Source organism: Myotis daubentonii, chromosome 6 (assembly GCF_963259705.1).
Source record: "Myotis daubentonii chromosome 6, mMyoDau2.1, whole genome shotgun sequence".
In the NCBI taxonomy this organism is placed as follows: Eukaryota; Metazoa; Chordata; class Mammalia; order Chiroptera; family Vespertilionidae; genus Myotis; species Myotis daubentonii.
Window position 1 is genome coordinate 23,644,640 of NC_081845.1, and position 26,312 is coordinate 23,670,951.

A 26,312-nucleotide genomic window follows, 5' to 3' on the forward strand; every position below is an offset into this window, starting at 1 on the left:
GAAAAGAAAGCACTAGAAATACCTTTATTACTTAGTATAAGGCCACACTCCTATGAGGATGGGGATATGGAGGAATAAATGGACAATTCAAAAAGAAGATATATGCCATACTGGTTACTGAAATTGCTTAACATTTATTGCTTCTGTTAGGATTAGTAAATTGTTAAGTCTCATTAGGTGCACACACTAAGAATTGGAATTGATTAGACTCCATAGTAGGAATGGATCAATTTCTTCTTGTCCTAAGTTTTCTCCAAAAGTAATAGTTATGTTATTTTTGTTGTTGTTATTTTTCAGATATATTTATTGGGAGATACCATATGTTCCTTCTCTGACAAATCCCATGCTGTGTCTATCATTGACATTCACAGTCCCCTTGCATAATGAAGGACAGTCAATTAACAATTAGCCATGCTGCTGGCTGATGGGTAGGAGACCATCTTGACAATCTCCCTAAAGGTAGGAAATTGTGGTGATTTGTTTCTCTTTGGCTTTGTAGCTTTCTTTTAACTACTCACTTGCAAATGAAAAAAAAAAAATCTGATTATCTGTGAATTTCCAAGAATCGGATCAAAATGATTTTTTTAGATGCTATGAACACACAACACAGGAGGACAATTCTTTGGCTTCCTTTTTGTGTCTCCCCAAGCAGAAGTATTACATTGATTTTCTTCACCTTTAAAATAGACAGCATCTCTTCACCACACAGGTAAAAATACTAACTACTGAAGATAAGCTAGAGATAACCTTCAGCTGAGTCAAGCCCTGGCTGGAATTTCTGCCACTATTTCCATTCACCAGATTGCACCACTGATTGTCTGTAGCCAGGCATTGACCATCACAACTTCTCCACTGGCAAGGTCAGTGTTTAATGGTGATGGTTTTGACTTCCGTGAAGAATTCATAAGAGTCCTTGGCTCCTTCTCTACCTACTCCAGAACTCTTCATCCCCCCGAAAGGAAGGTTCAGCTCCCTGATGAGCCAGCAATTGGTCCAGACCAAGCCTGACTGCAACTTCTTAGCCACCCGGTGGACACGCCCCACGTTGCTAGACCACACGGTCGCTGCCAGCCCATATTTGACACTATTGGCTCTTTTAATCACTTCCTCTTCGCTATCAAAGGGGACAACACACGTCACAGGACCAAATATCTCTTCCTTCATGCAGCAGGACTCGTCCTTAATGTCGGTTATCACGGTGGGAAGCATAAAATAGCCTCCCTGATTCCTGGGGGGAAGACTCAACTTGTCCACTCCCTCACCACACAGGATCTGGGCCCCTTCAGCACGAGCTTTCTTGATGTAACTTCGGACCTGGGTGGGTGAAAACCATGATTAGTAACATCTTCCCTTCACACAAAGCAACAAAAAATTCAGTATTTTGAAATCATCTAGGAAAGATGTATGAGGTCATTGCTGAGAAATCTAAGGTCGATTATCTTATCACTCAGCTGCTGAGCCTGAGGAGCACAAGTGCTCATCCCTTGGGCATTCAGTCCTCATACAGAAAAGGAGAGAGGAATTTACTCAATGTTTAAGTGCCAGTCAGATGAGTGCTTTTCATATATCCTCTCAAAAGTCTGTTGGCAATGTATTGTTATCCTCTACTTGCTGATGATGTCACTGAGCCTCAGAAAGGGTACGCATTTCATAAAACTAATAAACAGGAACACTAGAATTCACAGTCAGCCATATTCAGTAATTGAATACACAAAAAGAATATTTTATCACTTTTTGAGGAGCTATGTCTGCCCATTCTAGAAAGTGTGAAGTGGAATGGTGTACAAGATTTAATTAAAGGCCAGGATATCCTTCCAATATCTGAGCTTCCAGAACAAATAATTTCTAATTTCTAGTCTAATTACTGATTATATTCAGAAATATATCTAGGTAACTATAATGGAAAATAAGTTATGTAATAAGCTAACCCAGTGACTTAGAGATGACAGATATTTATTAATAATGGTTGTAGACTTATAATAATGATATATACATTTATATATGGAAATGTTTAAGTCACAATGACATATGATTCTGCCTCTGAGCGGTATTATAAGCATAGGAGAAATATAAAAATAATCCCAAAAATTTAAAGTACAGAACAAGAGTCAACTAGTACATCAAAGGCAGAGTCAATTTTGAAGGGGCATTTTGGGTTCCTACTTATCATTTATCATCTGAGGATTCTGTCCCAGTATTGAATTAGAACTCCACTGTAGAACTATATTCAAAATAGAGCTATATATTTGCCATGTAAAAATTAAAAAGGTAGTGTTATCTTATTATTTTTGGCTTCAATTTGTAGAACACTTAATAAGCCATACGTCAAAGACGTTTTAAAAACAGAACATTTGGTTCAATTTATCCTCCCCTCTGCTACACCTCCTCCCCCAGCTGGCATGATGATCTCAAAGCCTTCCCAGAAAACCCCCAGGCCAGTTTGTGGGTAGAGACTAGAATAGATTTGGACTTCTCTTCTCCCTCCTCTCTCATTCCTTTTGAAACAACCCACCCACATTAATGAAAAGATGTCAAAGGCTGCCTCTGGGGTGAATGAAGGAAGTCCAGGCCAGGGTTCCTGGTGGCACATTCTGGAGGCAGTGCCAGGAAATATGTCACAATTCCATGTACAAGGTGTGTTCTGGCTTCACATTGTCATGTCTAAATGGGATTACAGGATTATCTCTTAGAAGTTCTTGGGACAATCAAATATGAAGAGAGGTGTTAGTTTCAAATTGTGGGTTTATCAAAATACTTAATGCACAAGGTGACTCATACTGAACTGAATTTATTTTCTAGAATGATATCTATACTAGCAGCTCAGGAACTGAGATTTTCAGTAAAATCTGAAAAAAGCAACAACCTTGGGACTGTTAATATGCTATGAAATGTAATGAATTATTATTAAAAAACTTTTCTTGAGTAGAGAATTGTTAGTACTTAGTAGCTTTGCATATAAAATCAGAGCATAGAGAAGAGTGGACTTGGAAGCCTGACTGTGCTCAAAGTACTCACTAGCTAAGGGGTTTTAAATGCTCTATGTCTCAGTTTCATCATCTGAAAATAAGATTAATTCTGCCACCTATTCATAGGATTAAATAAAATAATATATGTAAAATATTTAGCAAAATGTCTGGGGCACAGTAAGTCTCTTGAATGCCAGCAGAGGTCATTGCTGTTGATGAAGATGACAATGAATGCATGATCTGACACTTACAGCTAAGAGACTTCAGAGGTGTCCCCCCTGTGTGTCAGTTTGCTTAGCTGCCAAAGGAGATAGGGAACTTTAAGAGTGGGCCTCATAGCCTGGTCCTACTGGGAGATACATCTGTGAACATGCTCTGGGCTTCCTCCAGCCTCCCTGTAAACACTCGAGAATTCTATCTCACTAGCTACATGCATCAATGGGAAGGCAGGCAGACAGCCAGATTCTCCAGACAGACAAGTAGGGGAGGATTATGGAGGGTAAAAATAGAAAGAAAAAGCAACTGTCTGAAATAGGCAAGGGAGACTTTCCTTCATTCCTTGAGGACAGAATCATCGCAATTTACTTTGCATCCCCTGAAGCTACTAGGAACCTAGGAAATGACATGTCCACTTAGGAGCATGCTCTGTCTCTGTGAGTTTCTGAGCCCTTTGCCATTGCGACACAACCTTTACACATCCTACTTGGATTCTTCTGTCACTGCATCACCATTCTATTATGACAATCACACAGAGGTAGGATGGACACAAAGACCCCAGACTCTGCAGGGCTATTTCGATTTGGAGAAGATATAGACATAGTGCAGAAGAGGAGATGAGGAATGCAAAGATGGCAGATAGACCTTCCTTGGCACACAGCCTCCAGAGCTTTCTTGGCGAAAGACAAGGAAAGGTGTCTCCTGTCTCCTGATCCCAGGTGGTTTGGCAGACTGAACTGAAAAGTCACAATCTGAAAAGGCCAGGAGGAGGAAATGAGGGGAAACCAGGCTCTCCCTTCGTATCTTAGCCTGGACTCAGAGGAGAACTAGCTCACTTGGTGAAACTCACACATGGGGAGCTGGGCTGAGGTAGAAGGAGATGGACCTGGGATTGGGGTTACCCAGACCTGCAGGAGGTACACTCCTCCTGTCTGGGCACAGGTGCTAAGGGGACACACACATGCTAAAGGAGGCCTCAGCTCCCACCTGCCCCCGATACATTCTCAGTCTGCAGCAGGTAAGTCCTTAGGATCCACCAGGACAGCCCATGCGTGGGGATCACTATCATTGGGCCCCAACCACCAACATACTGAAAAGAAGGTAATTTAAGGTCTTCTCTGTGGAGTCACTCAAATACACAAAGTTTAAAGTGTGTGTTTTACTCTGGAAATTTTTTTGAAAATTGTATACTAAATATTTTGATACAACTTTCTAAATTCTCTATGTTCATGTTAGGGTTAATTAAAATTACTGGGAATCACCAAAAACAAAATGAAACAAAAGTTTGATAATTTGGAGAAATATGTTGTTTTCAACTAAAATGTATTATAATCGAAAAATTGTGGTACCTTTTTATAAGTTGGTTCTTGAGAAAGCAAGAACATTGCGGGGGAGGGGGATGTGGACTTACAGAAAACAGTCCACTTGCCTATTTGTAGTAAGTCTGTAAAAATCTCTAATGAATTTAGAAAATAAGCTGATCATATTTTTGACATTCTTAGTTGGCAGGTAAGAAGTTGGATTTGTATAATAATGAGGTGTTGAACACCAACATTTTTCCAAAGATTTTTAAGAAACTAGAATTAAATTCTAAAGTTGCCTGTGACATAAGCTGAAATAACCAATGAAAAGATGAAGAGTTAGAGGAGAGTCTGAAGCAAAATCTCAAAGGCTTGTGTGTGTTTATATGGATTTTTTATTGTTATTGTGATTTAATGATCAGTGATACCAGATGCTTGTGCTCAAGTGTTCAAGGAAAATGGAATCCTCAAGTTTGGGGGTATAACTAATACACAAGATGTAGTGTTTTTTTTTTTTTTTTTTTTTTTTTTTTTTTTTTTTTTTTCAGAGAGGAAGGGAGAGAGATAGTGAGCTAGAAACATGATGCGAGAGAAACATCGATCAGCCGCCCCCTGCACATCCCCCGCTGGGGATGTGTCCGCAACCCAGGCACATGCCCCTGACCGGAATCGAACCCGGGAGCCCTCAGCCCTCAGGCCGACGCTCTATCCACCGAGCCCAACCGGCCTCGGCTTTCGTGAGTTTTTTGTTTGGTTTTTTTTTTTTGAAATGTCCTACTATCACCTTCAGCTATCAATCATTTGTGAGAGCTCAAGCAGAAGGTCATCTTCGTGTGTCCCAGGATCCAGGTCGATCTCGGCTTCCAATTGGCCTCCTGAAATCTCCCATATGAGTTTCTCCAAACCATCCTCCACAGAGAGGGGGGGCTGTCCTGTGGAAACAGTGCTGAGTCGGCGAGTTTTCGCGGCCATTCGGGATGAGGAAGGGCCGGATACTTGTGGCAGAGAGGGCTCTGACGAGGATTGGGCTGGAGGCAGCACAAGACTGTCTCTGGGTCCCTCTGCCTCAGGCCGAGTGCCCGCTGTGTCCTCAGAGATGAGCGGGACCAGAGCCATGGCTGCTTTTGGGGCCGGGCTTTCCTGCCGGACCCCGCTGGCGCGGAGCCGCTTCACCGCTGCCATGACAGCAGGGTGGGTGTCCTCTGCCTTGCGCTTGGGGGCCAGTTTGGGGGAAGAGACCACTTGAGCCACTAAGGGCTTCACACTGGCTTTGGGTTTCGCTTGGACCCTTTCCTCCAAGGTCTGTGCCGCACACTTCGCATCCAATGTCGAGTCGCCAGTCCCTGCGGTTTCCACCTCTGCCTTGTGGGGTGACTCGGTGGGAAGCCGCTTTGTCAGGCTCAGGCTCAGGCTCAGGCTCCGTGTGATGCTCGGCGCAGTGGCCAGCACTGGCGGGTCTGCTGGCGGGGCATGACCCGCCTCTCTGTCTCCCCAGGGGGATGGCAGGACAGACTTTTCCTCTTGCGAGGTTCCCCTCGCTGGCTGTTTCTGGATGTGCTTTCCTCGCATGGTCTCACATTTCTTGACTGGAATGTGAATGCCCCCTCTCGTTGTCTCATGTGCAGAAGCCTCTTTAGCCTGGATTCTAGCAACACTGCTCTGACATGCAACTTCACTGTCTTCTTGAGGTTTCTTGTCTTCTTTTATCCCTGACTTTTCGGTGATGCGGAAAAGCCCCCTCGGCACCGGGGTGGCCTCGGGCTGAGGCTGGGCGCTGGGGCTGCTCTTGGAGCTCTGCTGCACCCTCAGTGCCTTCTCCCGTTTGATTTCCTCCAGCGTCTTGACATGCACCTGCATAGACTTTGTTCTCCCTGCAGGCTCCTCTGATTGTCCTTTGTTGGCCACCGGTGGTGCCAAAACCGATGATTTTTTAGTATCACTGTCCTTCTTTAACTCGCCACAGGTGACATTCTTTTTGCTTTTCTGTCTCTCTGCTTCCTGCGGCCGGTGTTTCTTTTCAGCCAGGACCTCAGAGAAGGTTTTGATTCGAATGGTGGAAGAGCTTCTTGCCCCTGAGGTAGGATCATCAGCTTTCGAAGGGCCTCCTGCCTTGAGTTTAGGTTGCAATTCTCCGCGTTTCTCACTGGCTCTTTCCAGAAGGATTTCTGCTAATGTCTTCATGTGGATCTCGCCAAGGTCAGTAACTCTCTCTGCTGCCTCCTCGTTGTTTTGACCAGCTGACACACCTACTCGTTCCTTTAGAGACTTGGAAACTCGAACTCTCTTTGGTGTTTTGTCAGTGTCTGAAGCATCCACTTTCTTCCCTAGGCTCTGTGCAAGGGTACGCTTAGGTGGAGGACCACTGTCACCACCTTCAGAAAGTTTTCGTTTCCCCAGTCTCTCGGTGAGGCTCAGTCTTATCAAGGGTTCTTCTCCTTGTTTGTTGGAGAGAGTCCCTGTCCTCACCGCAGTCCGGACATTCTCTTTTTCGGGACCGGGGAGGGGCTGAGGCTGGAGTAAAAGACTGGATACTCCTGAAGAACCTTCACCTTGCATCTTGGACTTTTCCTGCATTTTCTTTGACTTAATTTCCTCAAGAGTTTTCAATCCAATATTCAAACTTTCACCTCGTTCTAAATTGACCCCGGGTTTCCGGTCAGAAGCCCCTCGTGATCCATTATGAACTTTGGGAGTTGGTTGCAGGGTTGGTGTTTTGGTTTCATCACCTTCCTCAGAAAACTGATCATCATCGTCTTCATCATCATCGTCTTCATCAACATCTGCAGCATTGATCACAACTGGCGGATGTGTGGGGGTAGGAAAATGTTCTGAACTTCCTACTTTCATCACACTTTGCAGTTGAGGGGAGGGATCAGACTGGACAGACAATTTGTGTTGTTGAGCTGTGAGCTGGGAAGCCTTCACTTCCCCCTCTGGTGACTCAGGCACAGTGGGCAACACAGTTTTGCTTGGAGGTAGAAAAAGGCCATCCACATAACGTCCTCTGTTGTGATGAAAGGCGCAGTTTAGCTTTCGGCATCCCCCTGGTTGATTTTCCCAATAACAAGGAATCTCACTCCGTTTTTTATCAATCTCCATGTGCCGAAACCTGCACACCCGCCGAAAACAGCGTCCTTCTTGCCAGAATGTGCAGACAGTTTCGTTTCCTAGTGCAGCTGCACAGTGACGGAATGGACAGCTGTCACCTTTGGTACATGTAGAATAGAAGAAAAAATAGCAGTCTTCTCCTTGATGAGGCATGCTGGGTAGATCCTGAGATCAGGAATGTCTTCTTGAAAACAAGGCACTGCTTTCTCAAGGTGAGGAGCAGCTTCGAGTCCTCTTGAAGTGGACTTAGTCCTCCAAAAGACACCTCAATCACAGAAATCGCCTTTAAAATGTAATGATTAGCTGGTTGCCCTCAACAGGAACACCTGTGTCTTCACTGAGTTCCAATCTCTCACGCACTTAGTACTAGTCAATTTTCCAGGAAATTTCTGGGCAGGCAATATCCCCAAATCGAACCGAGGACACTATCGCCGGCTCCCGCTTGCTGCCACGTCTTTCTTCTTTGTTGGCTGCTGCCCTCCACCACTGCCGGGGTAGAGCCCCAGCAGGTCCAGGGATTCCCAAAGGCGTGGACAGAGTCGGTGAAGAAGGAATGACACAGAGACAGCAGCCTTCAGTTGATCAGCAGCCTAGCCAGGTTCTCCCACAAGATGTAGTGTTAATTCAAACATTTGTCCAACAATAATATGCACCTATTATGTTCCAGGCACTTTTTGGGGATGTAAGGATCTAGCAGTGAATGAACCTGATCATGGAGCTTGCACTCTAGTCAAGTAAAAATAGTCAATAAAGGAATAAATAATATACATTATATGTCAGGTGGTAGTAAGAGTCACGGAGAAAAATAAAGCTGCAAAGAGACAGAGGAAGTTCTGGTAGGTGTGACTTTATATAGGGTGAGCAGGCAAGCTCTAATTCAGAAGGTACCATTTGATCTAAGGAGAAAGCCAAGTAAATCTCTGCAGGAAGAACATTCCATGGGGCATGGGCAGCAAGAGCGAAGGGCAAGAAGGAGTGGCCTGATATTTTCCAGGAAGAATCGGGAGGTTAGCCTGCAGCAGCAGAATGAGGGAGGGGAAAGGTGACAGAGGTAATAAGGACAGTGGTAATGGGTGACAGACTCCTGGGTCACTTTAAAAACGCAGTCTTGACTGTGAACAAGATGAGGTATGACCATACATAACAGGTCATCAAATAACCATGATAGTAAAGCAAGGTTTAAAAGTGACTTGGCTAATCTGGAAACATCAGCATGGATACAAGATCCTCTTAAAAGGACAGCGTGTGAGCTCAGCACAACCAGGTTTTAAGTTACCTCCTTTTGATTGCCAGCGGCATCCTGGGACATCTAATGAGCACCCACAGGGTCTGATGCTGGCTTTGAAGAGGGCCTATTGCCCATGTGGGGAAGAGCAACTCCTATGGCTGAAGCTGTTTGTTGTCAGAGAGCAGAGATGCCTACAGGGGGCCTTGGGTGGAGCTCAGAAGAACCATGAGGCAGCCTAAAGAAAAGGCCACTGTGGGCAAGTAGGGTCATGCTGAGCATCAGAAATATCATGTTATGACCAGCCGGTGTGGTTCAATGGTTGAGTGTCAACCTATGAACCAGGAGGTCACAGTTCAACTCCCAGTAAGGGCATGTGCCCGGGTTGCTGGCTTGATCCCCAGTGGGGGGATTGCAGGAGGAAGCCAATCAATGTTTCTCTCTCATCACTGATGTTTCTACCTCCCACTCTCTTTTTCTTTCCCTCTGAAATAAATAAAAATATATTTTAAAAAGTATTATGTTAAAGCCCACAGGAAAATCAAATACTTTTATTTCCCTCACTGATATATCTCCCTTTATTGGGTAAATTATGGCCTATGATAGAAAAAAAAAAAAAGTCTCTCTGTTGATTTCCTATATAGAGAACTTTAAACTTCAGGTGAGTGGTGAATTGCAAAGGGGACTTCAGACTGCACCAAGCCCCTGAGCCTACTGCAAAAATGCTTCTGGAAGTTAACTTATGCTCCATAGGAAGCGTTCAGAGCATGCTTAGCTTGTTTTGCAACAGTTATTTGCATGTGTGGGTGGGCAGGCACGGAGGCCAGGTGTCCAGAACAGCTGGACAAGCGAGGACAAAGAAGCCTCATGCACCTGGTGAGTCCTCATTCCACGAGGGGGCAACATCCTCAACTATAAGTCCATGCGCACTCTGGGGACTGCTGCCTAGGCACCTGTAATCTTGCAGGCGAATTCGACTGGAAGAAAACAGCCATGTTGGTTAGCCTCACTTTAAATAAGTGATCACAGGCCTCAGTGAGCCCTTGGAGCTGCCTGCTGACAGCACAATCATCTCAAAGTCCATTCTCTCTCCTGATCTGCAAGACTATTTCATACCTTCTCCTCTCTCCTGAAATCCCCAACACCTTCTCTCCCCGTCACCTGCTTCCTATTTCACTGAGAAAAAAAAGAAGAAGAGACCATCAAGCGACATTACCTGCCCACCTATGAGCCTCTGTGCTTCACAATATTGTGAAGGTCAACGTTAAAATGTGCTATGTCTGCCAAGTCAGTGCAGTGCCACAGATTTCTACAAACTTAAGTAACGGCTTTGCCCCTTAGCGACTGATGACGGAGGCACATTTTCCTTGGTGGGCCTTAGTTACTGCAGCTGAAGACAAGAGCCTTCAGTGCCAAAACCTATGACTTATTTTGGGTAGAGTCACATCAGGTAATAAATTAAAATGACTTCAGAAATCAAAATCCCATAAACCACCCATACACCATTAATGGCTTCTCCCACGTAGGCCACCACTAGTCACTCCACTAACTAAAAACCACATAATTTGGACTGGGTGTTCTGGAAATTACAAAATCCTATCTGCTGTAAGCCAGAGGCAGCACCCTCTCCACTGGGAACAGTTACTTTTGGAAATTTTGACCATTACGCTTTGAAAATTGCCTTCTCACTCTCCTGGTGGTATCTCCATGCTGACTTCTCAAGTGCAGTCATTTCGCACAGATGCTGTTTTAAATCTGCACTACATTTGTTTATTCACATCCAACACTTTTAGACTCTGTATCCAGAGATAATTTCCCACAGGTTATAACTGTTTAAAAATAAGGTAGTAATTAACAATATTCCAAAGCATGGGTGTGTCCTGTGCCTTGCACTGAGCTTCTCTCCAGTGACATACATGGCAGAGATTTACTTACTTTCTCCAAGTGAGCTTTACTTATCAGAGCTCCCATGCTGGCCGATGGGTCGGAAGGAATGCCTACTTTCCATAGTCTGGTAGCTTCTAGAAACCTCTTTAAAAATTCACTATAGATGCTCTTCTGGACAAAGATCCTGCTGGTGCAGAGGCAGATTTCACCCTGCCAAGAAATACACATGAGGAAAATGACAAGACTGCAGGACACACTCCTTCATGGACAGATCAGGCTGCACTCTGAGATATATATATATATATATATATATATATATATATATATATATATATGTCACTTTCTATAGGAATTTCTGTGAGAGAATTAATTACAATTATAATGATCATGAAAAGAATCATTCTACAGAAGGTTTTTCACAAAAACCCTATTGGAAGGCATAATTATTGTAATTTCCATAATTTACTGGTAAAGAAGTGAAGGTTCAAAAGATTATGCAAATTATTCAAGTTAGGTTGAATAAAAATATATCTCATTCCACTCATCTTTCCTTCTATGGAAGTTCTAATTCTTTGGCTTAAGTCTTTGTTTTTTTATTTTAAAAAATTTAAAACACAGCTTTGGAGAAAATCATTCACTATTTATGCTCCTTCCTAGGGACTATCCTGGGTGTTGAAGCTGATATGTCACACAGAAGCAGGCACAGTCGCCCTCTCCATGAAGCCTACAGTGTAGGATATCTGATCCTGTGCTCCTCACCCTCTGGGATGCTCTGGCCTTGAAGACCCTGATGAGAACTATGGACCCCAGGAAAATACCTGCTACAGGGTGTCAGGAGATGCAAAGTTGCCCTGAAACTCATCTGTGACTTTAAGGTAAGAAACCAGCTCTAGACCGGTTCTAGTATTTATTTCTAAGGATGAGAATGCATTTGGGAGACTTCCGGGAGGAGAAAAAGGTTAACTGGAGGTAGGGCATCTAGACAGCAAGAAGAGTCTGGGGAACTAGGTGAATACCAGTATGGATAAGCTTGGAGCAGCAAAAACCAATCATTCTGCCCACGGCTGCTCCCTGATAAAAGTGGTGTAACTCAAGAAAAGGGATGTGCTGAACGGAAGCTGTGACTCTACAAGGCTGTAGATTGACACTAAGATTGAACAGATGGTCAACGCAGTAACACGAAGTACCGATTCTCCTTTCACTGATACAGCACTGGATCGACCTCCTCACTCCTGGCTGTGCATTGTGATGAAACAGATCCTACTTGGTGGGGCAGCTGAGTTCAAAACCAACCAACAAACAAGCAAACAAGCAAACCAAAACCCAGGGACATGCCTGGTTGGCAAAGCTGGACCTGACCGTGGTTGGAACACACTCCTCCAGGTTGGCATCCTCGAAGATGATGGCAGGGTTCTTGCCCCCCAGCTCCAGGGAGAGCCTCTTGCAGTGGGGAGCACTCAGCTGTGTGATCCGCTCGGCTGTGGGCTGGCTCCCGGTGAAGGAGATGAGGGGCACCTCTGGATGGGACACCAGGGCCTCGCCTACCCTGGGCCCTGTTCCGAACACAATATTTACCACACCTGGTGGAACACCTGGATGGGAAACAGTAGCAGTTACAGTAAGTATTCTCGGTATGTTGCATGGAGATTCTCCTCGGAAGTCCAATAGGTGGGCATGAACTCAAGGCTACCTCTAGTTTAATAGTAAAGCAAGAACTACAGTATCACCTCTGCCTAGCATACACCCTGGGCGGAATTTCTCCAGATGCTTTGCCCCAGAAAATGCAGGGTACAACATTCTACATAATTCATTCCATAAAACTGACGAGGCCTCCGAGGCTGAGGATGCAGAGACTCCTCAGGTAGGTCAAGCCCTGTGAGGGAGGAGATCCCTTCTCCAAGCTGGCATCCAGGAGTCACAGTGCAGTGTGAAAATGTCAAGTAGAGGGGAGTGCGAGTGCTGCAAAATCCAGGGAAGATGTTGACTATCTAGGTCCAGGGGAGTGAAGGCGGCTCTCCCCACCCCAGGAAGGTAAGTTTTGGGTTGAAGCTCCTGAGCCGCGTGATATAAATGTGTCGCTACAATCTAGGTCTGACTTAAAGTACCAAGAACACCCAAAATTAGAAGCCCCGGTCCAGTCTTTTCTATCAGGAGATCCACTGCCCTGTGTCTGCATGTATTTACTTATGCTTACCTGCTTATTCCCTACCCACCACTAGAAGGTACACTAGCTAAGAGCAGAATAGTACTTGTGTCTTGCTCTCCATTGTATGTACCTCCTGCACACAGCCTAGTTTGCCACAGAGGATTAATACCATTAAGTGTTGATTCTCATTTACTATGTGCTTACTGCGGGTCAGTCATTGCTGTAAGGGATTTACCTTCTTTAGGTCCCCTAACACTTCTATTAGGGAGGCAGCATTGTTAGGAAATAATTGTTAAGTAAATGGATGCTTATCTAAATGTACATTATCCGAATTAGAAATGGCCCTTGACTTCAACGTGTCCAGAGAGAAAATCTGTGTGCCATTGTGTTGTGTCCTGGGGGCCCTTAGGGTTGCCTGGAGGCAGCTGAGTTTGTTCCCTCTGTTTCTTCAGGCTTGACGTACATCAGGGACAGAAGTCTCCAGTGTATGAGGATTTTGAACTACTTCCAGCTCCTGGTATTTTCCCCTTGCTCCACATTAGACATTCTCTCAACAGAAACATAATTTTTTGGGTTAGAACATTCTCTTCAAGGATATGCTTTTAAAGCATAAATAATAATGTTACATTGATGATTCATTATCATCCAAAACATCTTCGCATAGAGCCACAGCCTTAGCCCAATCACCTTGAGGCCACAACCGAGGCCCCATTCAGGTGAGCTCCTCTACACTCAATGTGCACATGTTGAAAGCTAGCATAGAAGTCAGTTTTCTGGATCATATATCTCTGACAGGTGAGGGCAAGCCCCAAGCCAGGCACCATGTGACAGCAGCTGGGCCCTGGGTTGGGGCAAAGAAGATGCTTGGGGGAGAATTCCTCCCTGTGGCTGATGGGAGGAAAACAAAAACAAGTGTCCCACCATTGGCAAGAGGGGGCATGAGAGGGTGGACTCTATTTTGTAAAGAAGGGGATGAGAACCTGATCCCTGTGTAAGGGAGGGATGGCACATTCTGGAACACGAGAGAGCCAGGCACATTCACATCACACCCCCTCCAGAGGCCTGGGGCATCCACAGACGTGATCCCAAAGACCTAGGCTGGGAGGCCTCATTCCTCGGTAGGATACAAGGGGAATGGGCAGCTGAACAAGGTCATAGGCCAGTGCTCTTCCCTAAACAGGCATGCTTTAGCCCGTCATCTAAATCTTAAAGAACTGACTCAACTTTCCTGGGAGCCAATGTGTACGTTTTTGCTTCGAGAGAAAACACAACCAGGAGAGAGAAATGGACTTTTTCCAAACATCCACTCCGTGGACACAGGTGAGCCCAGTAGTACCTCCTCCTTGAAGGAAGCACGCACAGCAGAGACCAAGAGAGCCAGAAAGACAGCCCCTCCCTGCCACCCACCCATCATTCCTACCCAGGCCATGGAAACACGAGCGGAGGGACCTGACAGTGAGGGGCCTTCTCGTGGAGTACAAGACAGGCAACCCTGACTGCTACCTTCCAACCCTGGTGCAGTGTCAGGCTGAACACCCCATAACTAAACCAGAAACCCACCCTGAATGTGGTCATTGCAATATTAGCAAAAAGGGGGCACGAAGCCAGATTATATCAGTGCCTGAGTAGTGATTCCCAATGCAGGGGAAACAGAGGGATGTATTTCAAATCTCTTGAAAATGGGCTGTTTCTAGCAGGTATGCTATAGCTATACAAACCAGAGAAGTGCCTAGTAGTACTCTTATTTTCATCAAGATTAACTTGTGGTTCCAACATCAGATTTAAATTGACTATCAAGCACAGCCCCTGGAGCAGGCTGGCATCTGGCTCCCTGGGGCTCTCGAAGCCTGTCCTTGCCTTCCTATCATGTGCCCTTTGCTGCCAGCTGAGCCTGCAGGGAGGAACTGTCCTGCAGTGGCACGTTCGAGAGTTGAATAGAGGAAGCCCTGTGAGCATGCCCCATGATGCAGGGAATTTCTCAGAAAAGGAACAGGGAGACAAAAACCAATGATGTCAGTGGAATCTGTTTTGCTGTTTAGTAGGTTTCTGTCCAAAATCACTTTCCAAATGTCAGTGACCCTCAGGGGGCTAAAGCCTACACAGTGGGCAGCCCCCAAGCCAATCCTCCCTCAAACGCTGACACCTGATTACCTGCTTTATCCAGGAGTTTGCACATCATCCATGCAGTCACTGAAGTCATCTCGCTGGGCTTGGCGATCACAGTGTTGCCGGCAGCAATGGCCGGAGCGATCTTCCAGGTCAGCAAGTAGAGTGGCAAATTCCAGGGACTGATCAGACCAGCTAACCGAGAGCAGAAGCAGTGCCAACAATGACATGCCCCTCAGGGCAGACCGCCCCACGGGGTTCTCCCGCATGCTGCACGGAACCTAAGCTCTTAAAACCCCCAACTTTGCTTATCTGTAGCCAACTTCTGGGAAATCGTTCTAAAATGTATTACCAACAACTGTGCCTTAGAAAACTATAAATCGATACAGTTCAGTCTTTTCTTGATAACTTACAATTATATTAATGAACAACAGTTGTATAAAGTTGGGGCTAAACAGTTTCATAATGTGATGAGTTTTGAGATTTATGGACTCATCTTTACATGTGTCTAAATCTCTCCCTCCTCATCATTAAACTGTCCAGCTACCATTTCTTCAGAGTTTATTGGATGGAGACATAAAATTCAAGCTTTTTAGAATTATTTATAAAATAAGAGCAAAGAGGTTCTGAGGTTGTGAAATCCATCTTAGATCGCCAGAGGATTTTTGCATTAAAAAAGTTTCTCTAAGTTCTCACCTGTATCCTGATCAGATAGGTTTTCTCTTTAAGTAACAGAACCAACAACTAGAATATATCTTCATGTGATTGTATGAAACTGCCCAGCCTCCCAACCATGAAACAAGCAAAAATAAAAACGAAGTCACCTGATTTATAATCTGCCTTCAAATCTGTGCTATAAATGTATATAAACATAGTTTATGTTATTACATTTCCCATTGAAAACTCTTTGCTTTAGGAGATAATATTTTTGCAGCATAATGTATTAGTATACTTCTTAGGAGGTCTGAATTTTTCATAATGCCTTGGAAATACCATTTCCAAAGGTTTCAAATAATCAAATTGGTAAGATGTCCCATTTTCTTTCCTTTTAACATATTCTTTTATCCTGTCATAAAACATAACTGGTAAAATATTAACAGTGGGGGTTTTCTCAGATGAAATAGTGACATCTAGTGGAAATTTTCAGTCATTGCAGATATTTAAGGGTCTTCAAAGGGCAGGAAGCAAAGAAATGAATGAGGAAAGTAGATAATTCAGGCAAAGCTTATTTACCATGTAACCTGGCACTGTTCTGAATGTTCTACACTTACTAATTTATTTAATTCATATAAAATATATAAAGACAAAAATCAAACTATTCTTTCAGATAAGAATACTGCAGCACACACATGTTATGTAACTTGCCCCACACACATCTAGACCATGCTCTTAATCTACTTTCTGGAAATAGACTTTTTTTTTGTTACAAAAATCCTCCTTTGTGAATTTCCTCTCAGCATCATTCTTTTACCTGTGATTTCCCAAGAACAATCTTCCAGGAATAAGTAGAGACTTTCACACAAAGAAAATAAACCAGAAATCGATTTTTAAGGCCAAAATTGTATTTCAGTCACAGTAGAAGAAGCCTTTCCTTTGCCTTAGTCTGTCCCTTTAAATCAATTCTACAGAACTGACTGAGCTGCTCTCTGTGCAATCGTGGTCCAGGCTTTCCTGGAAGAGCACCTACCGATCCCCACAGGGGCCCGCACGGTGTAGTGCAGACAGCCCATGTGGTCCATCTGGGTGCACTCCGAGGTGTGGTGCAGGATGGTGGAGGCGAAGAACCGGAAGTTCTGTACAGACCGGGGAATGTCCATGGTTCTTGCCAGGGTAATGGTTTTCCCTGTAAAAAGTCAACAACAGAAAGCACAGTCGGTGTATTTCACCATGGACAGGAGAGACAGTATCACTCACATACCCCGCTCACACTGCAGTAGCCTCCGTTCCTACTAGCCTGGGACAGACATTCACTAAATACACAAAGCATCGGTCATGGTTTAATAAAACCGTGAAATAATTAGATAGGAGGTAATAAGGTGAGGTGGGGGGAGGTAAATTGAGTCAAATGATCTTTGCTTTGTGGACTGAACAGTTCAGAGCTGTCATCATCAATTTGCCAGATGCTAACACTTCACCCACACCAGCTCTTTCAAAATCGCAAGCTTTGTACATGTCACAAAGAGGGAGCTGGAATCGTGGGTGTAAAGATAGCTTTCTTTGCATATTACAAAAACCACTTTGATAAACACGTGATGTATATTAAATGTCCCCCCAACACGGGGAGGGGTCATTGAGATGGGCACGTGGCAGAACTACGGAAGGAAACCCCTGGCGCTGCAGCTGTGGGCACTTGATCGCCCATCACGTGCCCCACACGCATCCTAGCTCCGGGTTGAACAAACCAGAAACCTACACTTGCCTGGAGCGTTGCTTCGTTTCCCTTAGAGATGCAGGGACACGGCGGTGCCGGGAGCTCCAGCGGGAAACATTTTCTTCCTTAAACCCTTGGAGTCAGGCTGCTCCCTAACTGCAGGCTGGTTTACAGCACGCACGTGACTGTAAACCATTGACTTTCCCAATAGATATCATTGCAAAGATCTACAGGCACTTACTCCATTACCCCGACTTCTGGGAAGCAGGTAAAAAATTGGGACAATTGTGTTGGAAGTGGGAGAGTGGTATCATAGGTGGCTTTCTAAGTAACTGGACTGTGAACTGTTCTTCAAATGACCTGTGCTTCATAATTCGCCTCTTGGAATTGGTGGAAGATCACGTGATCAACCCTAGTGCTTCCTCCCTCCCCAGATCAGTGCCCTTTGACAGGCGTGTTTGCAGTTCCTTCCACCAAACAGAGTGTATTTATTTCCCTGCCCCTTGAACTTGGTTGGGTTCCGCCACCGGGACTCGCTTTGGCCGCGAGAAGGAGGCGCCTCCGCCCCCAGAGGCCTTGGGCGGTTTTGCTTCCCCCTCTCCCTCCGCCAGGAGAAGCCGGGGCGCCTGGCCTGATGGTCCCAGGAGGGGTAAGGTGGAGAGCGGGCCCAGTTCCGGCGATGACAGTTCAGGAAGAATCCTTGTCCAGCCTCTGAGGAATAGGTTGCACTCTCCATGAAGCATTTAGTAAGAGACAGCTGCCCTCGACCCCCGGCTCTGCTAGCGCGAGGGCGGAAGAGGGAAAGGCCCGGCAGACAGCCCCGCAGCTGCGCCCGCGCTCACCTTGGTCCTTGGATTCGGCCTGAGCCAGCTCCTCCAGCGACTGTTCCAGCAGGTCCGCCAGGCGGTGCAGCACCTGCGAGCGCTCCTGCGGGCTCCTGGCCGACCAGCCGGGGAAGGCGGCTCTGGCAGCCTCCACCGCAGCCTCGACCTTTGAGGAGCAAACGGGAGAGGGTCGCCTTAAGCCTTACGACTGTTGTTGCTCTCGGGGATGGCAGGAATCCAGAACCCATACACGCCACGATGATTTCCTGCCTAATTCCGAATATTCCCGGTGCTGATTTACCCACAAGGTGTTGCTGATGTGACCAGCAAAGCAGGGGCACCACAAAAACAAAGAAAAATGCTCCATTTCGAGCACCGTGTCCAGAATGTGGCAATCAGATCATTAGAAAGAAGCTGTTTGAATTTTAACAGATGCACATTTTCAGTCATTTCAAAATATAGACTTTTAAAATATCGTGTGAGAGGGGAAACTTAGTTGAGAAGCACAGAATCTCTAAACTCTTAATCCAGCTCGGACATATCTGATAAAGTCTAAAATTTTGTTTGAAATCACTGTCACCCCATTTGGAATGACCAGTCATGTTGGTAATTTTTTTGACTAATTTTTATATATAAGGAAATCTGCTAAGTACTATTACACAAATTATTTCATTTAACCCCTTCTAAAATTCTGCAACATGAGTATTGCTTTGCCCATTTAGATGAAAAACACTGAAGCACAGAGAGCTCAAGTAACTTGCCAGCGGCCACACAGCCAATAACTGGCAGAGTCAGGATTCAAACCCAGATCTTCGTGGCTGCCAAGACCACGAGCCGGCCTGCTATGGCATAACAACCGGCCCTGGTCCTTGCTCCCTGCCTGTCTCTGCCCAGTGGAAGAGGCCTCTTTAGGAGAGAACGGTATCTGTAGTGGAACAGAGAGCTTGGGAACCCAGTTTTGGAGCTAAATCCAAAAGGAAATAGTGTGTGGGAAGGTATGTGCAAGGCAGAATAAATTTTCAGGCCACCTGCTGCCTTTCTCCTCTCATAGGCAATGTCTAAGATAGCAAATCCATAGATTATGTTGCCCTCTCCTCTCTCACATGCATGACCAACTTTTATAACTAGAGGCCCGGTGCACGAAATTTGTGTCTGGGAGTGGGGGGGTCCCCTCAGCCCAGCCTACACTCTCTCCAATCCAACATCCCTCTTATAATCTGGGACCACTGGCTCCTAACTGCTCACTTGCCTACCTGATCACCCTTAACTGCCTCTGCCTGACAGCCTGGTCACCCCTAACTGCCCTCCCCTCCCCCCGCCAGCCTGGTCGCCCCATGCAGCCTGCTGTTCAGTCCTTTGGTTGTCCCTCACTAACCCCCCTGCTGGCTTGGTCACCCCACGCAGCCTGCTGGTTGTTACTGTTACTGTGACAGCGCCCCCTACAATTTGCATATTCTTCTATTATTAGTATAGATCAGGGCTGGGCAAACTTTTTGGCTTGAGGGCCACAATGGGTTCTTAAACTGGACCGGAGAGCCGGAACAAAAGCATGGATGGAGTGTTTGTGTGAACTAATATAAATTCAAAGTAAACATCATTACATAAAAGGGTACGGTCTTTTTTTTCAATAGTTTTATTCATTTCAAATGGGCCGGATTCGGCCTGCGGGCCGTAGTTTGCCCACAGCTGGTATAGATCATAGCCTTCCCCGCCACTGGACCCACAGGCTCAGCCCCAGAATCCTCTTCACAGGCTTCCCAATGCCACAGCTTATTTCTTATATCACATGACCTGACAATTCCACCACCGGCACTTAGGCCCTCTTACCGAAAACCTGATCTCACTTTTCTCCTGTTTTCTTTATGTGAACAAAGTCACTTTCAGATGAGCTGAGGTAAGGTATAAAATGTCTGGAAAGATAATGGTTTCACCTCAAAAACTGAATCTCTAATATGGACCTGCAGACAGGATGAAGGGAGACATGTGGGCCTTAGTGATCTCCACCACAGATGCAGGCTCATGGACATCCTGTTGCCAAGGCAACAGAGGAGAGTTCATTCGTACAGTAATGTAAAATTCTAATCTTCCTACATTTGTCAATATAAAACTCTAATCTTTTTGAGAAGCAGAAAACTCAGTTCCAGTAATGTTTTCTAAATTGTTTAATGCCACATATCTTGTGTCCATTTAATATAGAATGCATACTCATCTACTATCCTATATAATAAAGTGCTAATATGCAAATGGTCACCACGCCCTCATGCCATCACGCCATAATGGCTCAGACACTCAACACTGGGGAGAGAGGTTTGGGGACCAGCCAGGCTGTGGCCCAGGAAAGTGACAAGCCGCCTGTCCCGTGGTCCTGGGCACCAGTAGCTATGCCTGTGGCCCAGGAGAGGCACAAGCCACCCACTCACCGTCTCCTATGACTGTGGCCATCCTGGGCAAAGCCAGCCCAGGTCCCGGGTGCCTGCGACCATCTGGAGGAGGGAATCCTGGGTCCTGGGTGCAGGGTGAGGCAGAGGTGGTTAAGGGTGATCAGGCTGGTAGGGGAGCAGTTAGGGGTGATCAAGCAGTCAGGCAGAGGTGGTTAGGGGCAATCAGGCAGACAGGCAGAGGGTTAGGGGCAATTAAGCAGGCAGGCAGGTGAGCGGTTAGGAGCCAGCAGTCCTGCACTGTGAGAGGCAGTCGGAGATCCCCTGAGGGGTCCCCGATTGGAGAGGGTGCAGACCAGGCTAAGGGACCCCCACCCCTGTGCACAAATTTCATGCACCGGGCCTATAGTATACAATATTAGCAAAAGCTAATACTTAGAAAGCTTTAATATATGCCACACACTAAGAGTTTTACATAAGTCAGTCGGTTTAATTCTCAGAACACCACTGTGAAGTAGATATGATTATCCCCAATTCATAAATAAGGAGGCGGAGGCAAAAGGAGGTTCAACTCAAGGTCAAGACCATAGATACTAAGTGGTACATCTCATCTTCTAAGCCAGGCTGCCTGACTCCAGTCTGTGCTTCTGACTGCAATGCTATAAGGCAGAGAGAGAGAGACTGCCGTCGAAGCCCAAACAGCAGAGATGAGAGTGTTAGCATACCGTGCTCTGTAATATAAGGATGATGACAGAGTCCAGTTTGTAGGTTATGACTCCTATTTGGGACACTGTATACTAAGGGGCTTAGGGGATGCAAAGTTTATCTCAAAAACTGAATAAATGGGAGCCACTGTGAGCAGCACTAGCTGCTCTCTCTGTGAGTGACTTTTGGGGAAGTTGGGCATGTAGCTTGCATGATGACCATATATTTCAAACCGGGGGGGTGGGGGGGTGGGGGAAGGATTTATGGGACTAAATAGAATATTTGCATGGTAGATTGCTAGGAAATCCAAAATATTTGATCCTCTACTAGTAGGTACAGCCATAACTTGAAAATGCATGAGCATTAGCTGCAAAAAATATTTCAACTGAATTTGTCATATTTTTCATTTTTAACTTCCCTTTGGAAAACATGCTAAGATGAGGAGGATTGGAGAACACAAGGATGAATTTCCCACATCTATCCAAAGTCATTAGAAGCAAACAAAAGTGTGGGTACAGTTTAACCAGCATTAGTCAATATTTTCAAACTTTAATCCACAAAGATAAGCTTCTTTTTAATGCAAGACAGATTTAAAATATTATTAACAATAGAAAAATAATAGCTAGTTCTTTCAAAAACCTTGCATATAATGCTACATATTAAGGTTACCATTATCTTTAAATAATCTAGTTTTTTGTACCTTAAAAAATATATTTATGGGGGATAAATGGTGATGGAAATAAATAAAATAAAAATAAATAATTTAGCATCCACTAGGCATTAGATGAGTATGCATACATCACCCCAGATATATTTACATTCTCAGTGCAATAACTGATGAAATATATTTCAAATATTTTATAAAATTCTTCCAATAAAATTAATTCTGCATCACTAAAAATATTAATGTGTGTAACACAAAGTTCTTAAGAAAAAGGATGCTGTTAAATTTAACTCTAGAAAAGGAAATTTGATTTTTAATTTCACCATTGAAATGGTCAGTTTTATTTTACTAGATATTTTGAAGAAGTATTAGAGGATAATCCTACAAAATAAAAGGCTAATATGCAAATAGAATGGCGGAGCAACCAGAACAACCGAACAACTGGCTGCTATGACGTGTGCTGACCACCAGGGGGTATGTGCAGAACATGGTAGGCATGGGGCGCAGTGGGATGGTGGAGCAGGTGAGCAGGGGCGCCAGACCATGGCAGGGCACCGGTTGCTGTCATTAGGGTGAGCCTCTGGTGGTTCCTGAAAATTCTTTGCTCCAGAGCGTCACAGTCCAAACCGGCACTCGCACCTGCTTCTGGCACCGGCCCCGCTCACACCTGCTGCTGGCGCCAGCCCTGCTCACACCCGCAGCCAGTGCTGGAGCTGCCACTCAAACTTGCTGCCGGTGCTTGGCGCCGATCTCAATCACTCGGCACCATAAGTGGGTGCAGTGGGCAGCTGCCTGCCCTGCTCCACTCCCCCTGCTCCTGAGGGGTGATCAGGGCAGCAGCCGCCACTCGCACCCACTGCTGGCGTGGGCACCAATTGCTCCGCACTGTCAGTGGGTGTGAGCAGGGCCAGCACCATCAGCGCATGGGAGCTGCCGCGGCAGGAGCAGGGCTGCCAGGAGAAAGGGGACCAGGGGCTGTGGCAGGAGGGGCCGGGGGGGGGGCGTGGAGGATGGGCCGAGACCCACCCTTGTGCCCACCATAGCCTGGTTGCCCACAGTTCCTTTCAAGGTGCACGAATTCATGCACTGGGCCCCTAGTCTAAAATAAATGCCTGGGTTTTCTAATTTTGTGTTTTAGTAAAGTAACACGCTTTTTAGAAAGCCATGGATATACTGGTAAGTTTAAGCAACACTCGGTAGAGAAAGGGAGCACGTAATACTGACAACTTTTTTGAACAATACTTTTTACTAGACCCCTATTTAGGAATCCCTGAGACTTGTGTCTGTGTCTTAGATGGCCTAGATCAGTGGTCGGCAAACTGCAGCTCGCGAACCACATGCAGCTCTTTGGCCCCTTGAGTGTGGCTCTTCCACAAAATACCACATGCGGGCGCGCAGGTACAGTGCGATTGAAACTTCGTGGCCCATGCGCAGAAGTTAGTATTTTGTGGAAGAGCCACACTCAAGGGGCCAAAGACCCGCATGTGGCTCGCGAGCTGCAGTTTGCCGACCACTGGCCTAGATTAATGATTTGCTTCTAACATATAATTAACCTGAGATTTGCTCCATGTACCATACATGTCCAGTTACAAAGTAAATCTTTCTAGAACTAAAGTCTGCCTTCTGCTAAAGTTTAACCTTTCCCCACCCCCCCATACCCCACTCCACCCCCATTGCTTCTAGAAAATCAGTTACACATAATTCACTGACATATTGAGACATATTGAGACCATTTCAATCTTTTACTTCTAGAAAATGAAGTTACACATAATTCGCCAACATAATTAAGATCATTTCAGTCTTTTGCTTCTAGAATTGAATTTACACATAATTCACCGACCTGTTCAGACCACTTCAGTCTTTCCTAAGGGAACACACTCACCTCTTCCTTTCCACTGTCTGGCACCCTGCTGTACACCTCTCCTGTGGACGGATCATAAGAATCTATGTAAGAGTTACAAGGTAAGAATTTTCCACCTATGAAGTTTTCCAGCACCAGAAGTGTCTTTGTTCCAGCCATAGTGAGCAAACTCCTGCCTTTCCCCCTGACGGTTGTGCAGCCAGGTTACCCGCACCGCGTTCCCTCACAGCTGAGCTAGTCTCCTCCTCCTGTCCAGCCAGGACTTCATCTGCCAATCAGGGAAAGGGGAGGTGACCGGCCACTCTCAGACAGGATTCCAGTCTCCAGACTCTGAGGGAAGGGCGTCATCAAATACTTCACAGACTTCCAGTACATGGTGAGAAGTGGGTAACAATGTTAAACTAATATCAGCTTATGTGTTCATGGTCCTTTAAAATTCTCAAAAGGCGTCTGTGTGTATCATAGTATTGGGCTCACACTACAAGCTATACATGGCTCAAACGTTGACGGAGTGCTAGGCCCTGAAGCAAAGTCTTCAAAGGAATTTACTCATTTATTCCACACAGCAACCTTCCATAAAGTGAATGTCATTTCCTCCCCAACTTTGTAGAAGAAACTGAGTTTCAGAGAGGTTAATGTGGCCAAGACTGAATACAAAGTTGGTCAAGAATGAACTTTAATCTTTTTGTCACTAAACCATGGGCTGTTTCCTCACTACATCTCTGCCCTCACCCTGCAGAGGTGACTGAGAGCAGGCAGACATCTCTGGTAAGGGTGGGGGGTAGGGCGGAAGGGGGCAGGAGGCATGGAGGGACTGAAAAACAAAGAAAAAAGAGAGAAAGAACTCATGGACAACAGTGAGGTAATTGTGGGGGTGGGGTGGAAGAGGGCATAAAGGGGATAAATGATGAAAGAAAAATGAAGTAAAAATAAATAACAAATAAAAAAGAATACCTATCCAAAAAAAAAAAAAAAAGGACAGACTCTCTTTTCCATTGCTCATGGGCTGGCTTCTGTACCCTGGATGCCTTCTCTCTACACTTCCTCTCCATCCGGACACCAGGGCTGCAAAGGCAGTGCCCATCTTCCAGGTGGCCATAGAGATGAAGATACAAACCAAAACTCTGTCTGAGATGTACATATAACATACAAGAAATTCCTGTTCGATGCTTCTTTGTCTTTTTATCTATTTTTGTTCATCAGTTTATGATGTTCATTATATTCCACAAATGAGATCATGTGATGTTTATCTTTCTCTGACTGGCTTATTTCACTTAGCATAAATGCTCCCCAGGTACTTCCATGCTGTTGCAAATGGTAACAATTCCTTCTTTTTTACAGCAGCGTAGTATTCCATTGTGTAGTACCACAGTTTTCTAATCCACTCATCTGCTGATGGGCACTTAGGCTGTTTCTAAATCTTAGCTATTGTAAATTGTGCTGCTATGAACATACGGGTGCATATATCCTTTCTGATTGGTGTTTCTGTTTTCTTGGGATATATTCCTAGAAGTGGGATCACTGGGTCAAATGGGAGCTCCATTTTTAGTTTTTTGAGGAAATGCCATACTGTTTTTTCATAATGGCTGCATCAGTCTGCATTCCCACCAGCAGTGCAAGAAGGTTCCCTTTTCTCCACATCCTTGCCAGCACTTGTTGTTTGTTGATTTGTTGATGATAGCCATTCTGACAGGTGTGAGATGGTACCTCACTGTCGTTTTGATTTGCGTCTTTCGATGATTACTGACTTTGAGCAGGCAGGGGAGGGGTGGGGGTGGGGGATGGGTAAGAGATCAACTAAATGACTTGTATGTATGCATATAAGCATAACCAATGGATACAGACACTAGGGGAGCAAGGCCAGGGGGAAGTCAATAGGGGAAAAAGGAGACATATGTTCTATTATTTGTAATACTTTAAACAATAAAAAATAAAATAAAATGAAAACATTAAAAGAAATTCCTATCCATGGTGTCTGTAACAATTTCTACAAAATGATAAGAGAAATGAACAACCCAAGAGAAAAAAAAATAAGCTCTGGACACACACACACACCCCCCCCCCCCTCCAGGAGGATAGTTGTTTTGTGTCTTTTCTAGGTTTTGTTTAGTTAAATGTTTAGTTAATTTATTTAATATATGTTGATAATATTTAAGGCTATCCTCTGATTCCACTTTATATAATATACATATACACATATATATATTTGTGTAGTTAATATATTGCATTATATATTTGTACATATATTATATATTTGTCACTAATTCTTTTTTTAGTGGCATCTAATTTGTTTATCTAAATACAGTACCAGTTTTTCATTTCAATTAGTATATTTTTTATTTTTAAGAGATATATTTGGTTGACTTTAAACTTGTCTGGTCATTTTTATAGTCTATTCTTGCTTATTCACATTTCCACCTTATATTTAAGTATTAAAGATTTAAATATTTCACTCAGCTATTTTATACTATGTAATCAATAATTCCAGTATCTGTAATCCAGGAAAGGGAGCTTAACCTATTTAAGACATCCTAAAGCTGAAAGATAACTCCAC

At 44.8% G+C, this 26,312-nt stretch overlaps 2 protein-coding genes across 2 annotated transcripts; both read right to left on the bottom strand.

Moving 5' to 3' along the window:
• Positions 1 to 114: 114 nt before the first annotated feature.
• On the bottom strand, positions 115 to 23,986 carry ALDH8A1 (aldehyde dehydrogenase 8 family member A1). Its single transcript, XM_059700395.1, has 7 exons — positions 23,780 to 23,986; positions 18,169 to 18,316; positions 16,643 to 16,798; positions 15,001 to 15,150; positions 12,039 to 12,295; positions 10,752 to 10,913; positions 115 to 1,314 (listed from the first exon to the last, which is right to left on the bottom strand). Exons 1-7 carry the CDS (start codon positions 23,915 to 23,917, stop codon positions 862 to 864), a joined length of 1,464 nt encoding a protein of 487 aa, XP_059556378.1. The 5' UTR covers positions 23,918 to 23,986; the 3' UTR covers positions 115 to 861.
• On the bottom strand, positions 5,261 to 8,006 carry LOC132236908 (zinc finger CCCH domain-containing protein 11A-like). The gene has a single exon (XM_059700394.1). It carries the CDS (start codon positions 7,742 to 7,744, stop codon positions 5,270 to 5,272), a length of 2,475 nt encoding a protein of 824 aa, XP_059556377.1. The 5' UTR covers positions 7,745 to 8,006; the 3' UTR covers positions 5,261 to 5,269.
• Positions 23,987 to 26,312: the final 2,326 nt, after the last annotated feature.

Coding starts and splice junctions, on each gene's coding strand:
- ALDH8A1 (XM_059700395.1), bottom strand. CDS start 23,917: ATGGCTGGAACAAAGACACTTCTGGTGCTGGAAAACTTCATAGGTGGA. Junction 16,799..18,168: donor GGCCGAATCCAAGGACCAAG/GTGAGCGCGGGC, acceptor GACTTTTTACAG/GGAAAACCATTACCCTGGCA. Junction 10,914..12,038: donor GGTCCAGCTTTGCCAACCAG/GCATGTCCCTGG, acceptor ATTTCTTGGCAG/GGTGAAATCTGCCTCTGCAC.
- LOC132236908 (XM_059700394.1), bottom strand. CDS start 7,744: ATGCCTCATCAAGGAGAAGACTGCTATTTTTTCTTCTATTCTACATGT.